The sequence below is a fragment of the Mizuhopecten yessoensis genome, unplaced genomic scaffold (genome assembly GCF_002113885.1).
Source record: "Mizuhopecten yessoensis strain PY_sf001 unplaced genomic scaffold, ASM211388v2 scaffold8213, whole genome shotgun sequence".
In the NCBI taxonomy this organism is placed as follows: Eukaryota; Metazoa; Mollusca; class Bivalvia; order Pectinida; family Pectinidae; genus Mizuhopecten; species Mizuhopecten yessoensis.
Window position 1 is genome coordinate 1,087,128 of NW_018407435.1, and position 18,828 is coordinate 1,105,955.

Below are 18,828 nucleotides of genomic sequence, written 5' to 3' on the forward strand. Positions count from 1 at the left end.
TTTTTTTAATTTATTTCAGGTTATGCACAATGTTATGAAGTTCGTGATTTGTGGGTAGCTTGCCAAACAGCTTTTTACTTTAGGTACAAAATGACTTTTGAAATCCTGTATATTTAAAAATAATAATTAACACGAGAAAGAAGAATAACAGTTGCGTTTGATGTAAGAACATGTTTCTCTTATCATTTTTTGTCTATCATTAAACACAACATAGCTGAAAAATGTCTATCATCGGCAAGCATGACATTTCAAAACGCCATCGCGTCAATAATGATGTTTTTTTGCCGATATTAGATTTCTCTTTAACATAAATGACAATCGTCTTTTGTCAACAACGGTTAACGCCTATCGAGATGCCATCTGTAGTTTATCGAACATGTTATTTACCTGTACAGTATACGATTTAATCGCCTCGGGTAATCTTCATTGAGTTTGTTTACTGGGGCGAAATGGAAACAAAAGACAAACCACGATTTCGACTTTTGCTTCGTGAAATGGCGGAGAACAGCACACTTCACGGCCTTCCGAAGATCTTTGGTGCCAAACAAGCTTACATGAAGATTTTTTGGACCGTGGTCTTTATAGCAACAACTGGATATCTAATCTTTCAACTCGCTAATCTGTTCGAGAGCTATTACTCATGGCCTATCAAAACGGCTGTGACATTAAAGCACAATCCACTGCAGTTTCCAGCTGTCTCATTTTGCAATATGAATCCGATCAAACGGTCCTATATAAACCAAACAAGTGAGGCAGTGATGGCCATACTGAGACCAGATTTGGTAGGTACTGGGACCAGACTTGGTAGGTATTGAGACCAGACTTGGTAGGTACTGAGACAAGACTTGGTAGGTACTGAGACCAGACTTGGTACATTGTAGGTGCTGAGACCATACTTGGTAGGTACTGAGACCAGACTTGGTATATTGTAGGTACTGGGACCAGACTTGGTACATTGTAGGTACTGAGACCAGACTTGGTATATTGTAAGTACTGAGACCAGACTTGGTACATTGTAGGTACTGAGACCAGACTTGGTAGGAACTGAGATCAGACTTGGTATATTGTAGGTACTGAGACCAGACTTGGTAGGTACTGAGACCAGACTTGGTACATTGTAGGTACTGGGACCAGACTTGGTACATTGTAGGTACTGAGACCAGACTTCGTACATTGTAGGTACTGAGGCCAGACTTGGTAGGTACTGAGACCAGACTTGGTAGGTACTGAGCCCAGACTTGGTAGGTACTGAGACCAGACTTGGTACATTGTAGGTACTGAGACCAGACTTGGTACATGGTAGGTACTGAGACCAGACATGGTACATTGTAGGTACTGAGACCAGACTTGGTATATTGTAGGTACTGAGACTAGACTTGGTAGGTACTGAGACCAGACTTAGTAGGTACTGAGACCAGACTTGGTACATTGTAGGTACTGAGACCAGACATGGTAGGTACTGAGACCAGAATTGGTACATTGTAGGTACTGAGACCAGACTTGGTACATTGTAGGTAGTGAGACCAGACTTGGAACATTGTAGGTAATGAGACCAGACTTGGTACATTGTAGGTACTGAGAGCAGACTTGGTATATTGTAGGTACTGAGACCAGACTTGGTATATTGTAGGTACTGAGATCAGACTTGGTAGGTACTAAGACCAGACTTTGTAGGTACTTAGGCCAGACTTGGTAGGTACTTAGTCCAGACTTGGTACATTGTAGGTACTGAGACCAGACTTGGTAGGTACTAAGACCAGACTTGGTAGGTACTGAGACCAGACTTGGTAGGTACTTAGACCAGACTTGGTACATTGTAGGTACTGAGACCAGACTTGGTATATTGTAGGTACTGAGACCAGACTTGGTAGGTACTGGGACCAGACTTGGTAGGTACTGGGACCAGACTTGGTAGGTACTGAGGCCAGACTTGGTAGGTACTGAGACCAGACTTGGTAGGTACTGGGACCAGACTTGGTAGGTACTGAGACCAGGCTTGGTACATTGTAGGTACTGAGACCAGACTTGGTACGTACTGAGACCAGACTTGGCAGGTACTGAGACCAGAGTTGATAGGTACTGAAACCAGACTTGGTAGGTAGTGAGACCAGACTTGGCATATTGTAGGTACTGAGATCGGACTTGGTAGGTACTTAGACCAGACATGGGACTTTTTAGGTACTGAGACCATACTTGGTAGGTCCTGGGACCAGACTTGGGAGGTACTGAGACCAGTCTTGGTAGGTACTGAGCCCAGACTTGGTAGGTGCTTAGACCAGACTTGGTAAGTACTAAGACCTGACATCGGACATTGTAGGTACTGCGACCAGACTTGGTAGATTGTAGGTACTGAGTCCAGACTTGGTAGGTGCTGAGACCAGACTTGATAGGTACTGAGACCAGTCTTGGTACATTGTAGGTCCTGAGACCAGACTTGGTTGGTACTGAGACCAGAATTGGTACATTGTAGGTAATGAGTCTAGACTTGGTAGGTACTGAGACCAGACTTGGTACATTGTAGGTACTGAAGCCAGACTTGGTAGGTACTGAGACCAGACTTGGTAGGTACTGAGACCAGACATGGTAGATTGTAGGTACTGAGACCAGACTTGGTACATTGTAGGTACTGAGACCAGACATGGTAGGTACTGAGACCAGAATTGGTACATTGTAGGTACATGGTAGATTGTAGGTACTGTGTAGGTACTGAGACCAGACTTGGTAGGTGCTGAGACCAGACTTGGTAGGTACTGGGACGAGACCTGGTAGGTGCTGAGGCCAGACTTGGTAGGTACTGAGACCAGACTTGGTAGGTACTGGGACGAGACCTGGTAGGTGCTGAGACCATACTTGGTAGGTACTGAGACCAGACTTGGTTGGTACTAGCCATAACGTGCAGATAATATTACGGTATTTATTTGGCTGTTTATTTTACATCGACTTACTGAATTTGTTTTAAATAAGTATTTTTGTGATTAATTATCTATATTTGTCTTCTGTTTTAAAAAGGTCAAAAGAAACTCGTCTAATACTGAATGGACGGAAGACGATCCCTTATTTAATACGACAGATTACGGTGATGATCTAAATAAAAACTATACTGGTAGCCGCTACGATGATTCTGACGAAGATAGCTATTGGAATTTTGATTCATATACATACGACTACAACTATGATAACTATTATGATGATTATAATACGGACCCATCTTCAGAACTAGACAATCAGCTCATCAAAGAACTGCTGTCCTATGATAACAACGAGTCTCCCAGAGAAAAGTGGATAGGTCGAATAGAAGCCTTCAAACACGCTTTCATGAATGAATCCAGGTAATGTCCGGAGTATATTATGTGTGCTCTCTGGTTAGCTACAGAAGTCAATATTAAATTTTTTATGGGTTTTTGATTTGTTCGAGGAATGCCCCATAGGGTTTTTCCCCTCACTTGATCATTTCGTCTGGATGTAAGTTATCAATGTCATTATGAAGGTTCATTGTATGAGTCTTTTCAATTTTGTTGACTATTTGCTGCCCTTTAAATATCATTCATATTTATTTTAAGCTACTTTATGCATTACTTCAAAGTAAATGGGGGTGGTGGCCAAGTGGTTAAGGCGTTTGACATTCTGTTACCACTACCACAAGACCTGTGTGGGGCAGTTGCCAGGTACTTGCGGAAGGTCGGTGTTTTTTCTCCGAGAACTCCGGTTTTCTTTCACCACCAAAACCTGGCACGTCCCTAAATGACCATAGCTATTAAAAGGACGTTAAACACAAACAAACCAAACCAAACCAATTAATGTAAATGAGAAGTAAAGTCAATCAAAGGTATCATTAATTTAGAATAACATCGCAGTTCCAAAAGTCGAAATTGTCTTAATCCAGAACCGTCGGCTAACCCTCCTGACTGGCGCACAAGTGAATCTGATATCCTTTTTTTTTGTTTTTACATCTGGAAAACATTCTTCGTAAATAAGAAGTAATTATCATAGCTTTCATAAGTGACCAGTCGTAGAAAACACACTAGTGACCAGTCAGCTAACACAAGGTCTCTTGGATGGATAACATGTGTATCTCAATTCCATTATCATTAAATCTCAAAATTGATCAATTTAACCAGGACCAGATACTTCCATTATGACCTCTCCGTATCCAGATTTTGTGAATTATTTAGTATGAATCAGATAACCTGGAGGCACAAATATTAATTATTTAATATTGGCCGGAACGAAATAACTCCCCTGTGTAGCTCATTTCCTGTTTATGGGACTTTTGGTCTACATATATACTATTGCTTTAAAAGGTTTGCACTTTCAACTCCGTGTTAAAGTGTTAACCTGTTCACAATAAACAGTCAATATTTTTTGTTCGGAGTGATAATTTGAATGACAAACAGTAGCTATCAATTAAACTACGAAAGCTTTGCGTTATATTTCGAAGTTTTCACGTAATTTCGCGAATTTGTTTTTTCGTCAACAAATGAGAGCTCAATAGTCTTTCGTTGAATATTTCTACCTGAGGTCTGTTTTTAAGGGTTTGAAATGTTTACACAGCACATATTGTATTCTGTAAATAGATTTTGTTTTCGGTATTATAGGTAAGCAAAATACCTAAGAATGTTTGTATATTGGTTCATTACTGGAACATAACATGTTGTTCATTTTAAAAGCATTTTGAAATAAATAGATAATAATTTGAAATATTTGATATTTGATCACTATTTAATAAAACCTTTTTTTTTCTTTTTTTTCTCTCTTATTATTGATCTGATCTAACTAAAAATAATATGTTTAAACCTATTAAAGTCCAATCAGTTAAGTTAAAGTAATAGACTGAAATTTGCATAAGCCTTGTTTTCTCCGCCCACAACTACTGTTGCTAACGTCACACAATTGTGTCTAAAGTCGCGACTGCTGATTGGTTAAGTATCTGGCCGTCCAATATCACTATAGCTAGCCCTCCACCACTGGGACGCGGGCTAGCGTCTGATCGTCTATAAGATAACTAGCCCTCCAGCATTCGGTTGCGGGTTCGAAGTCTAAATTATCTCAAAATTAATCAATTTGACCAGGACCAGATACTTCCATTATGACCTCTCCGTATCCAGATTTCGTGAATTATTTAGTATGAATCAGATAACATAGACGCACAAACATTAATTATTTCATTTTGGCTCGAACGAAATAACTCCCCTGTGACCTCCCCGGGTCAAACTTCAGTATTTAGAACGTGTTCGATTACCGTTATTGTCGTGGTCCATTTTTGGAAGAGATACACAAGTAGCGAATTTCCTGTTTGAGGGACTTTGCGTCCAAAAGCAACAAACACGTTCATCAGAGATATATATCTACGACGTATCCACTTAAAACACATCGGCATACTTGAGGCAAGAGTACGTATATCTGTTCCACAAAATAAACAATCCCATTATCAAACTAGAATTATGTCAGTGTGACATTAAAGCCGCTCACCACTTTAAATGTTATTGCTTCAGTAACACGTTGAGCATCAATATCTACTATATTAATACCTCAGACATGTGTTCTGTATTCCGCTAATTGAAAATCAGATCATGTGATGATGTTGCCTTTGGAATTTCCAAAATTAAGCACCTCTTAAATGATGCCTAAAAAACATTTCTCCCTCTCCTCTTTGTTCGCCCTCTTTTGTGACGCATTGTTGTAATGTTCATTAATTAGCATCCTCCGATGATGTGACTTGAGCATTTACGTGCAGAATGGCAATCGGTGAATGGGTAATAAAGAATAGGTGCATTTTGTGCTGATGAAATGAAGGATAATTAACAGTAGCGGGAAAATATGCATGGAGAAAAGAGATATTGTACTCCTTTAATTTTTATTTATTTTTTATTCATATTAATAATAATATTAATATATGTAGTGACTTTATTTACTGTAATTGAATATACAATTAATCACAAAATTTCACAAATGTTCTTGGAATATAATTTAAATTATATTTCTAAATGCGACGTAAGAGTCATTTCCCTTACACCGGATTGGATAGTATTTGGCACAGCGCGAATTCTTGTCAAACAGCAGCGGGAGTTGTGTCATGTTCTTAAATTGTTACATTTTCATAAATAAATAAAACAGAAATAGCATGCTGCGTTACAGAAATGTTTGATAAGCATACACAGTTCACATATCGTCTCGTCTCGGAGCCACGTCCGTGGTAGCAACGATGGTTTATTAGCGTTATCAACCTAAGCACGATATGTTATATTACGTTCCCGTTTGAAACATCAAGATAGAGTTTATACTTCATCACTCATACGGTTTATAAGTATATAAAATTTACTTCTTCCTTGTACTTACAAAATACAAAAAGCTAGCCCGTACAGACAGCGTCAATGCTTGACAGTCCCGTCACGAAAACAAATCCGAGTTGCTAAAACGCTCAACCCCAGTGCACGAATTTCACCACCACAACTCTCGTAGAATGCACCGGAGATAAACATTTTGTTTTCAGCAATTATCTAAAGCCTGGATTATTATTTGGAGACGAGTATCAGAAGACGTTATGTAACCCACAAATGAGTGTCAGAGATTCTACCTTCTATTTACGATAACGAAACTATGTAGCGGAAGCATGCAAGACTGAATTATGCGCACGCACCGGGAACGGAAGTGGGTCCGTCATTTTGTTCTCTGAACAGAACCAATAAGCCGCTTGGCTCTCGACAAGAGCAGCTTAAAAAAACACTAAACAAAAATGACATGTTTGTTATATGTTTTACGGCACGGCCGTTAGTGAGGGCGGAGCCAGGTTGTACTGTAAATGTATCGGAATATCGGTACTGTACTCTTTCAAGCATTGAGTGATGTGTTAAATTACTAATTCAGACCTACATGTATAGCTATACAGTGTATATTCCAGTTAAGTTTCCTTTCTTGATTTCTTTTTGGCTGACAATATGTTTGATATCTTGAAGTTTTCCGCCTAGACGTATGATGACATGACATAAATGTGAGATTGCGAAAGGTTCATTAGACTCTATATAAGTATGTAAATTTGCACCCCTTGAATCCATTGCAAAAATCAAGTGCAGCATATTCTACAAAGACATTGAAATAAAATATTTTAGGATGGATATTGTTAATCATGTATAATAGCATAGTTATCTGATATCCACGAAAAAATATACATATATATATATATATATGTATATATCTTTACGAATAAGCCCTTTGAAATGCTTCAAACTTAACTTCAATGATTTATAAATATTGTATCCAGAGAGAATTTATGCATAGTATTTTACATTTTTTGTGCTTTTTATGTGTAAAAATTAATTTGTTCAATGCTATAAAAACTGGATTTATATGAATTTTCTATCAAAAATAAGAATAATATGCGATATCACAATTTGTGTCATTTTTCAATACCCATCATTGCAGCCCAGAGAGTCAATAGATCTATATATCATATATATATTGTGGATGAATACATTTGTTTCAGCAACTTACTGACTATAATTTTGGCTTTATATGTCTCTGCTTTATGTATAGTTTTAGCCATAGAGAAAATGCATTGTTTCCTCAATTAGAAATTGAATCAGTTCAGCATATAAAACTGTATAGATTTTTTTTTAAATCGTGCAGATTTGTAAAACAGCAGATTTTCTTTTATGAATAAGAAATAGCTGTGAGATAGTAATCAAAAATGAAAATGTTACAGTATCGTCTAGTCACCAGTTTCCGAGCGTTATGTATTTACGCGCAGCCATTTTATCAAGCTATAACTCGTAACTACGTGACCTGCTGGACACACCACAAGGATATTTTAGACGTTTGGCCATCGTCTGTAAACTGACACAAAAATTACCGGAAGTTCGTCCGGAAAACATAAGAAATAATCACCGATTAAAAAAAACACGCATAAATATGCAGTTTTGCTTAATGCACTTTTTATCTTGATCAAAATGAGCCCATACCTGAATAAAACAATGATATATTTCATTCATGAACCGGTCTTTTTTGTAGTCTGACAAACGTACGAAAATGTCGTATGCAAATGAGGCCACATCTCCTCGCCGATTTTTTTCCACTTCCGAAGAGCCAAGGACATTCTTATATCGATAAACAGTGTTTTTAATGAAACGTAAACCTTGTAATGCAATAAACTTCCAATTTTCACCAATTTTAAACAGAACAAAATGAGAAATAACTTACCATCAACCAAAACCGATATAAGACTGCAGAAAAAAATAATAACAGATTCTATATTAAAACTAAATAAATATAATAAATAATTTTAAAAAAATACATGAATTGGTTCAATTTGACATTTTGAAAAATCAATTAAAAATGTGAAATTTAAAAAAACTTACTTTGATAATTAATTTGACGATCAAAGATATTTTTTGTATTCCAAACGCAGCTTTGGTTCCTGCAGGTCACTGTAGAGAAGTTCTTTTTAGTGTAATCGAGTTATCTTTCTTTGAACACTTAATCAAAATAGACAAACGGAAACATATGACGGCTACTTCCGACGGGAGAAATTTGTTAAAAATTGTTTGTTCTGATTTTTTTTAAATACAGTTTTATGTTGCTAGTTTTTTGTTTCTATTAGTAGATTGTATACATGTTTATGACAGTCATCCGTAATTTCAACATTTTTCTGCCGATATGAGTACGAAATCGCGGATGCTTCTTAAGTGCGCGGAAACTGGTAACCCGAGGATATGGATTCAATTTTTTTCTTCTATTTTCTTTTTTTCGTGCAAAATATCAATTAAAAAATTCTTATGAAAATACTTGTATGTTTTTTTATCCTATCATTTTGCGTCTCTGTGATAAACTCCCTTTTTGTTGACAACCAGCAAGTTGTTTTGTTAATATTCCGTTTTCTAAATATATACAACTGCAATCTCTACCCAGAGTTGTCGTAGGGAGTGCAAGGACCGTAACTCTGCGTGATAGTCTCGTTCAACCAGACTCTTGTTGTCTGCGCAAGCGTCTGATTGAACGAGACTACACTGCCGATTCAATACTTTTTTGACCATTCAGAACTAGAGCAATGTAGCCGGTTACGTTATGTCAAGAGAATTTACATCTTTAACCGGAAAGTATCAAATATTTAAGTATCCTATAGTAAGATATCNTAATTATGCAGAAATTTTGTAATAACTTTTTCAAAAACTTTCCCTACAGTGCTTAATAAAGCTATTGGTCTATAATTACTGGGGCATTGTTTATCGCCTTTCTTAAAAATGGGCATGACTAAAGCTTTTTTCCAGGAATTGGGATAAATTCCTTGATCAAGAGACTTTCTGAATATAAGAAATAGCGGAAATGAAACATAAAGAGCTGTGTTTTTAAGCATTTGGTGACTAATTTTATCATATCCAACAGCTTTACCTAATTTAAGAGACTTAAGGATGTCAACAATATCAGCTTGTGTAAAAAATATATTATCTATGCGACTTTGGGTTCTCATATCAACTTGTGGTAAAGGTACACCTGAGTCGTCTATAGTAGAGATAGACACAAAATAGTCATTTAAAATATTAGCTTTTCGTTCATCATCTACTGCAGTAGAATTAGTAATAGGGTCTTTTAGAGGAGGTATAATGTAAGATACATCTGCACTTTTAGTTAATCTCCGAACCAGTTTCCAAAAATTCTTTTGATTAGTTTTTGCATAGTTATCTAAAAGTCCATTAATATCAGCATAAAAAAGTTCTCTTGTTCTACGTTTGAGATTGTTGACATGATTTCTATGTTTTTTAAATTTAGCTAAATTCTCTATAGAAAAAACTCTTTTTAATTTTTTATGCAATCTATTTCTAATTCTAATTTCACGACGTAGTTCAGTAGTAAACCACGGTTTATCATTTGGTCTAACAGTAATAACCTTAGTTGGAATACAAAGATGAGCATATTCCAAATACTTATCTGTAAAAATCGAACACATATCGTCGCATGTGTAAGCATTTCTAAATACGTATTGCCAATCGGTGTTTTGTAACAGGTTATTAAATTTAGGATAGTCAGCATTTTTATAACACCAAATCATGCGTTTAAATTTGTTAGTAAGAAAAATGTTTAGTTTAATTTCAACGAGAGTAGCGTCATGGTCCGAAATGTCCCTGTCAATTTCAATAACATCGGAAAAACCAACAACGCATGTATCGCTCACGAGCACGGGGTCAAGGAGCGAAGCACGTGTTTGGCCTACCCGAGTTGGTTGGTTTATTACATTAGAAAACAGATACGTGCGGATAATGTCGTTCAGTTTATGACGAGTCTCAACCAGTAGGTCAACGTTTATGTCACCAACTATAATGACATGTGGGTTTTCATCAAGTGCATTTTCAATGGAGTTTTCAAATTGTTCCCAAAATGGATTTACACAGTCATTTGGTCTATATACTGTACATAGAAGATACGAGGAGTTATTAAAAATAATTTCGACCCAGATGGCCTCACCTGATGGAAATTCTAAATCCAAACGCCGCTGGGCAGAAATTAAAGGCGAAATATAAACAACGACACCCCCACCCTGTGAGTATTCACGGTCTTTCCGGAAAGGATTATTATTAAAACCTGGAAGTGCTATTTCTTCGTCAGATATACTGTTGTCTAAGTGGGATTCCGTGATACATACTACGTGAAATTCGTCTGCAATATTTTCAAGGTGAGTTAGCTTATTTCGTAAACTACGTATATTTAAATGGAAAATTGTTAATTCATCGGAAGATACATCAGGCCCAGGGTTTTCATGTATGTCCATGCAAATCAATAATAAAAGATGGAGGATAAGGATGAAATTAGTGTTACTGAAATAGCTATGTATAACATAAAAGAGAATACTGTATTGTGTGGTCTTAAATGTAAGAAGAAGGATTTCAAATAGATTTATAAATTCATCAAATACGAAATTTAAATTAATTTTAAATATTGAAGATGAGCTCGAGTGGTTACAGTGTGTACGCATGTAGAAATTGCCGACCGCCACCCTGTGTGCTACTATATCGTTACCCATTATCAAGAACGGTCATGGTTGGGTGGCTATCGGCAAAGAACATACGCACGTGCGTATACACCTGTCCAACAGTACAAACGGGCTCGAGGTGAAGGTCACACAGAAGTAAACAAGAGGGAAGTGGGAAGAGAAGGGGGAATAGTAAACAGGAAAGGTAAATAAAAGAAATCATAGGTGGAGAACCGAAGGATGTTTCTGCTGCTATAAAGAAGAGTAAGAGTTAAAATGATTGTTAGATAGATAGACCGACAGATTATGATTATTTTGTATATAATGACAATGTATAGAAAAATGGGAAAACTATTTACATTTTCAGCATGGTATAACTATATGAATAGCATAGTCATTAATTATATACAAGTCAGCTTGGGACAAACAGATTATACAAATGTGTACAATTGGTACACAAACAACACAGGGTAGGGTACTATAGGTAGACACTTTAAATAGCTTATATTGACAAGGTAGACATAATCAGACTACGTAGGGTTACACATAGACCATATCATAGGTAAAACGAAAGAAGGCATGGGTAATCACGAAGGCATATTTTGGGGAGACACGTGAATCATACGGATATCAATCAAGACAGACTACCTGTTTTAGTGATAACAGTGAAAACAATATAGTTGTCTTCTGTGATATCAACCATCATAGGATACTTGATTTGAGATATCAATCATCACAGGATATCTGTAATTGTGGTTCTTGTCAATCAACACATGATAATTATTTGAAGATTCAAAACAGCACATATTACTTTTTTGGATATCAAACAATAAATGATACTTATTTTGGATATCAAGCAATAAATAATACTTGTTTTGGATATCAAACAATGAATAATACTTGTTTTGGATATCAAACAATGAATAATACTTGTTTTGGATAGCAAACAATAGATAATACAATGAATATTACTTGTTTTGGATAGCAAACAATAAATGATACTTCATTTTTGGATATCAAACAATGAATAATATTTGCTTAGATATCAAACAATGAATAATACCTGTTTTAGATATCGAACAATGAGTAATACTTGTTTTGGATAGCAAACAATGAATAATACTTGTTTTGGATATCAAACAATGAGTAATACTTGTTTTGGATATCAAACAATAAATGATACTTGTTTGGTTATCAAGCAATAAATAATACTTGTTTTAGATATCGATCCAATAAATAATACTTATTTCAGAAATCAAAACAATAACTGGTACTTGTTTTGGGTATTAAACAATAAATTATATTACTTTTAGATATCAAACAATAAATTATATCAGTTTTAGATATCAACCAAACATACTATTAGTTCTGATATCAAACAAATGATCCTTGTTTTGATATATCCAATAATAAATTATATTCGTTTTTATTATCAAGCCAGAAATGATACTTATTTTGGGTATCAAACATTATATGATACTTATTTTGGTTATAAAACAATAAATGATCTTTGTTTTGGATATCAATCAATATATGAAACTTATGATACTTGCCTTATATATCAAACGAATGACACTTTTTTAAATTCTTTTTAAATATCAAACAATAAATAACATCATTCTGTATGCAATACAACCATATTGATGTCCAAATATAATGGCAAGTTACCATTTCGATACATGGATATGAATATCTCTTTAGGATTAACTATCTATATGAATCGTTATATATAAAAAGGATTCTGGATCATCACGTAAAGTGATAAAAGTACACACACCATGAACGTACGTGACATTTACAGTCAACAGTGAGGTTATTCGAGCGGAGAAAGTTGCAGAAGATATAGACAGTGCTGGTGAAGATGTTGCTGATGCTGGTTGCAGGACGCGATACACTAAATCAAAGTACTGAGAGTACTTCAATACTGATCATGCAGAGGAGTCATTGTGAAGAGTTGGAATGATGGAATGCAGATGGTGAATGTTTTTGATTAGGATTTTGTCCGAGTCTCTCGATCGTTTGAAGAAAATTCTCCCATCACTGGTCCAATAAGAATCAATGGACTTGGTCCATTTGGCTCGTCCAAGATCCTTTACTATTGCTTGCCTAGCTTTGGTCAGGTCTTCGGTAATGAAGAGTTTAGACGGGTTATTTTTTAAGCGTTTTTTATTTTTAAACACAGAGTTTTTAAGGTTCCAGCTGCTAAACCGGCATATAATTTGATGTTTCCCTTCGCTAGTGGGCTTCCCAATTACATGAGACCTATAGATATCTTCAGGGCGTAGGTCAACATTTAGCTGAGATTTACAGATGTCAATAATGACTGGGTCAGTGAAACGTTGTTGCTCTCTAGATAACTGGATGTTATGAAACCTGAGGGTGTTCCTCCTACCGTACTGCTCAAGCTCCTCGACTTGGGATACTAGGGATCCAACCTGATTCTCAAGAGTTGAGCACTTGGATGACAAGGAATCGTTTGATGACTTAAGTTCATTGATTGAAGTGGCCTGGTCATGTATCGTCTGCTGTAGCGGTATAATCATGTCTGCCATAGTATCGCGAACAATAGTCTGGAAAGTTTCACGGAGGTGGGGTATGCACGCCTCAGCCCATGCAGGTGCTATACTGGATACAAATGAAGGACTGGAAAGGGTGGAATGCATCAAGCTGGTAAGGTCTATAATCTTGCCTTTGCCTACATCAAGCTGGAGTGGCTGGCCCTCCTCCAGAGAGGAAGGTACCCCCGAGAATGAATTCCGCCTCCTATGGGTTGGGTGGTCAGTAAGTCCGGGGGACACTGAGTCCGGAGACTTCCTTTTAGCTGGGCCTGACGGGGTGCTCCTTGAAGCCGACATTATGTAGTTGGAGTAGAATGACTAAATACGAAGGATACTAGAACGTGTTTAGTGGTCTATGTATATGACCTGTACAAAGACATGTAAACCAAGATGGCTGAAGTGTTCGAACAAAGGTCAGTGACGAGTCGGTTGACAAAAACATAAACCTCTCTTCATGGGTGGGTATAATCGGAGTTAAGATAGCATAATGACAAGAAGATTAGCACGCTGTCAAAATGACAGATATGTACCCACCGTCTAAAACACACACAGATGTATAACACAGCATTTCTTGGTGGAGCTGGTCAGATTCGAACAATGCAGATCGCCATCTTATGACGTCCTCTGTAACTATTAAAACAGGAACTAAGCGGCAACTATTTCAGTGTCGTTACACCTAGAAATAATAAAAAGAAGAAATATATCATAACCTCCCCTTACACCATTAATTGCATTTCGCCTGAAGATGGTCACAAGGCTTGAAAACGTCAACGTTGATCAACTATAGGCCTATATTCCTTGTCAATGGTATATCTAGCCTGCATATATACTATTGCTTTAAAAGGTTACGTTTGGCAGTCGCAAGGTACGTGCCGCAGGTTCGTGGTTTTTCTCGGGCACTCCAGTTTGCCTCCACCACCAAAACCTGGCACGTCCTTAAATGGCCATAGCTATTAAAAGGACGTTAAACACAAACAAACCAAACCAAACCAATTAATGTAAATGAGAAGTAAAGTCAATCAAATGTATAATTAATTTAGAATAACATCGCAGTTCCAAAAGTCGAAAATTGTCTTAATCCAGAACCGTCGGCGGTGATGGTCGTATTACTGCTAACCCTCCCGACTGGCGCACAAGTGAGTCTGATATCCTTTTTTACATCTGGAGGACATTCTTCGTCGATAAAAAGTAATTATCATAGCTTTCATAAGTGACCAGTCGTAGAAAACACACTAGTGACCAGTCAGCTAACACAAGGTCTCTTGGATCGATATCATGTGTATCTCAATTCCATTATAATTAAATCTCAAAATTGATCAATTTGTCCAGGACCAGATGCTTCCCTTATGACCTCTCCGTATCCAAATTTTGTGAATTATTTAGTATGAATAATATTACCTGGACGCAAAAATATTAATTATTTCATTTTGGCCGGAACGAAATAACTCCCCTATGACCTCCCCGGGTCAAACTTAGGTATTTAGAACGTGTTCGATTACCGTTATTGTCGTGGTCCATTTTTGGAAGAGATACACAAGTAACGCATTTCCTGTTTGTAAGACTTTGGGTCTACATATATACTATTGCTTTAAAAGGTTTGCACGTTAAACTCCGTGTTAAAGTGTTTACCTGTTCACAATAAACAGTCAATACTTTTTGTTCGGAGTGATAATTTGAATGACAAACAGTAACTATCAATTAAACTACGAAAGCTTTGCGTTATATCTCGAAGTTTTCACGTAATTTCGCGAATTTGTTTTTTCGTCTACGAATGAGAGCTCAATAGTCTTTCGTTGAATATTTCTACCTAAGGTCTGTTTTTCAGGGTTTGAAATGTTGACACAGCACATACTGTATTCTGTAAATAGATTTTGTTTTCGGTATTATAGGTAGGCAAAACACCACCAAAACCTGACATTTCCTTAAATGACCATACAGTGCTGTTGTTAATAGAAAGTAAAACAAAAACAAATCAGATCCATTGTGTTTTCTCGCGTTAGCGGGGGCATTAACAAACATCCGGGCGCCCACTTCTATTGTTTGTCACGGTCTTATAGATCCCGCTCTGCCGGGATCTATAAAAGCACGTGCGAGGGGAGATAACTCAAACTAGAATACCTCTTCATAACAACAAAGATGGCGTCCGACTCACACATGCGTTCGATGTGTGCCAATAATTCACAGGATGAAATAGCCTACTAAATTGAGAGCAAAGAAAATTCAACGAAACAGGCAATGAGGGGCCACTAGGGTGCTAATTACAAAGATGGTTGTGTAATGTCCGAAATAATGCCGAAAAGGTGTCTGGAAAGCCGGTAAGGGCTGTTTTGGTAGCAGTCAAGTACAACTCAAACTCACAAAGTGACTTAAAACTTTGAACAAAAAAAGGAATAAAAGATTTTCAGGGTGACAAATAAATTATCTCTGGATAAGGAGGGGGTCTACGGGCTTATAGACCCCTTTGGTCTGTATCGACCCGGGGTCTATAAAACCAAAGGGGTCTATGAGCCCGTAGACCCTTCCTAACCCAGAGATAACTAATAGTATCCTCCCTCTGCGGACTACGTCTATATCGGTGAAAATAGTTTTTGTAGTATAAACATAATGCATATAAGGTTAACACCAGTGATCTGGGTGTAAAACTTCAGTTGGGCAGGACCAGGATTCTGAAACCCGAATTTTATAATGTCGTTCTAACCAGCAGAGTTATCTGTCCAACATATGTATCTTGGGTTTAGTTTGGTTTGGTTTACTGGTTTTACGTCTTCCTTCACTGGCGGTAGACTCTGTTCGGCCGCCGTGTGTGGGTTAGTTGCCTCTTACTAGACCCTATTCAGATTCAAAAGGTCCTAGGCCTTTCCAGGTCACGCTCCAAGGTCAGATGCGGATAGGTTGTCAACGTCTCGTGGACGACCCCTGTAGTTTTTGTTTTTTGTTTTGTTTTGTTTTTTTCTCAAATAAATTTTGGACAATTATAATCCTGTAAGATGCATCGCAAAATATGATTCATATTGAATATTACTTTTGGAAATTATCTATTAAAATATCATTATAATATTTGTTTTGACTTAATGGTACTTTTAACCTTCAGGTTTTATTATTTAGTTCTCACATTTTGATTATATCACGCGATATCAGCCAGTCGCAATGATGTACATTGAGCACAAACCCTAACTTAAAATGTGAGAACAATTTCTTGGGTACAGGCGTACAGAAACCTGAAATAATTTTAAGCTTGGGTCTAAAATTTAACTATACATAAAGTACTATATACCGGTCAAACGTTCGCCCTTCTCCGGTAAAATCAATACCCGCTCTGCTCTGGGGGCGAAAAAGATGAAAATGGAACTACAGCTAAAATTTCTCGATTTACAGTACAAACAAATAAGAAAAACCCAGGTAATATAATAATAGAGTAAAAATGTTTTTAAAAAGTCATTTTGAAATGGCTTTTAAAACAATTGTGACAACATTTTATTATATCTTTTTTCTTGATTTTTTCTAAACCATCACTTGTTTTGTAACAGCGAGAAACGAGAGAAGTTGGGTCATTCTATACAGGATATGCTAGTGTCCTGTAGCTACAACGCACGCAAATGTTTTTACAAGTAAGTGTTTAAAAATGGACAATCTCTGAACAAGAAGAAATGTTCATAAAATTACAAGTGCTTCACAAAGTATTTACTCATCGTTTCGTTAATAAATCAACAGTATTAAAGAGTTGGGAACACTTGAGTTAATTATCCACAATAAATCCCTGCTTAGGTTTGCGTTGTGGCGTTAATATTGTGAACATAATATTAGCCTGAACTGTTTAACTAAAGGGAAAATATGTCATAGACATAACTATGTTGCTATTCTTAGAGGTATTTTGATAAATAACAGTAACGTTATCGCAAGTATTCTTCTTTGACGAATTGATTTTTGTTTTTTTCCGTTGCCAAAAAACAAAGCAGAATACAGATCTGTTGCTAATGTATAACTATCATGGTATAATAACACTTTTTGCCTCTTTACGTGAGGAAGTGACTCTGCTTTTATTCACGAGGATTTGCATTAACTAAAGGAATCATTTAATACAAAAACACTGAAACAATTCAATCAGGAATCATTATTCGGCATATATGTGTGAACAAAAATGCCAAAATACCCGTTCTTAGTGTTACGTAGCGTAGCGCGATTCACATTGGATATTGATAACGCTAATATTCTTTTTTCAGCTGTTTCAAAAAAAAATCCAAAGATCGTGTTGATAAACGCTTCTATTTTGGGTTTTTTTCAGTAATTTCACACTATTTCAAAGTTCGGAATACGGAAACTGTTTCACACTTGAGTCCTCGGATTACTTTTCGAGAAAACCTGGTCCTCTAAATGGTAAGTAATTTTTGTTTTCAATCTTTTGGAAGGTTTATGATGTAGCAACATATGAAGCATATCATAACACGCACCATAGTAAAGTTGTTTTACCATAAAACAGGCCAAAGACAAGATACCTGACGTTGATGTTATGACGGTGACATTGTCTCCTAAAACGATAGGTGAAAGATTCCCTTTTGCATTATTTACTTGTAGCAGTCCCTTAGCAAAATTAGTTGGTAATGCGCACAGCCGCACTGGGTAAACGGTACACAGGAGAAATGTTTACCTTAAAATGTGATGACTTAAAATTGACCTGAACTTCAGGTCAAATTCACATGAAGATATATTCAGGCTACTTTCATGTTAATTCAAGTCAAATGTGCAATGTGTAGTTAAATTGACACGGACTTTTGTTTTTGCCAGTGTATGTGTGGAAATAGTGAGACTTAAAGCACAAAAGTTGTAAAACATAAATCACAACTCAAGGTCTAGTTTCTTAGTTCTTTCTGCCTAAATAGAGTAAGCATATTCTTGTTCTGTTCTATGAAACATCACAATGCTAACAGGAAATCTTAACATGCTTGGTTCTATCTAAGGGGAAAACTAAACTAAGTAAAAACAGACAGGATATATGATACTTACAGCACATCATTCTCCCATTTCACATCAGATACGGTATCAATGTTGTGTCCTTGAAAAACAATAGTTTCGAGCTTGAAAATCTGGCCATGCTGTAAAGTAAATGATTAATGCGCTTTGCCTACCGCATATCGAATCACTGATATTTTAATAAGTGCTTTGTGTTTCTGCGGTGACGGGGTGTGGGTGACTGAACTTGAAATGATTCATTGTAAATATGTATTAAAATATATAAAATACTCTCCAAGGGCTATGGTTGACTCTGAATCTAGAAATGCAGGTGTACACCATCTGTTATTTCGTATTTCTACTTGC

General features: G+C 36.6%; 1 protein-coding gene across 1 annotated transcript in view; it reads left to right on the top strand.

Annotated features, from left to right (window-relative positions):
- The first annotated feature begins 449 nt into the window (after positions 1-449).
- LOC110455373 (amiloride-sensitive sodium channel subunit beta-2-like) overlaps positions 450-18,828 on the top strand; it is a 35,022-nt gene continuing 16,643 nt past the window's right edge. Inside the window, exons 1-4 of the mRNA XM_021505472.1 lie at positions 450-782; positions 3,010-3,329; positions 17,043-17,123; positions 17,798-17,889. Of these exons, the coding sequence (XP_021361147.1) occupies positions 450-782; positions 3,010-3,329; positions 17,043-17,123; positions 17,798-17,889 (826 nt within the window). The remainder of the gene's footprint in view (positions 783-3,009; positions 3,330-17,042; positions 17,124-17,797; positions 17,890-18,828) is intronic.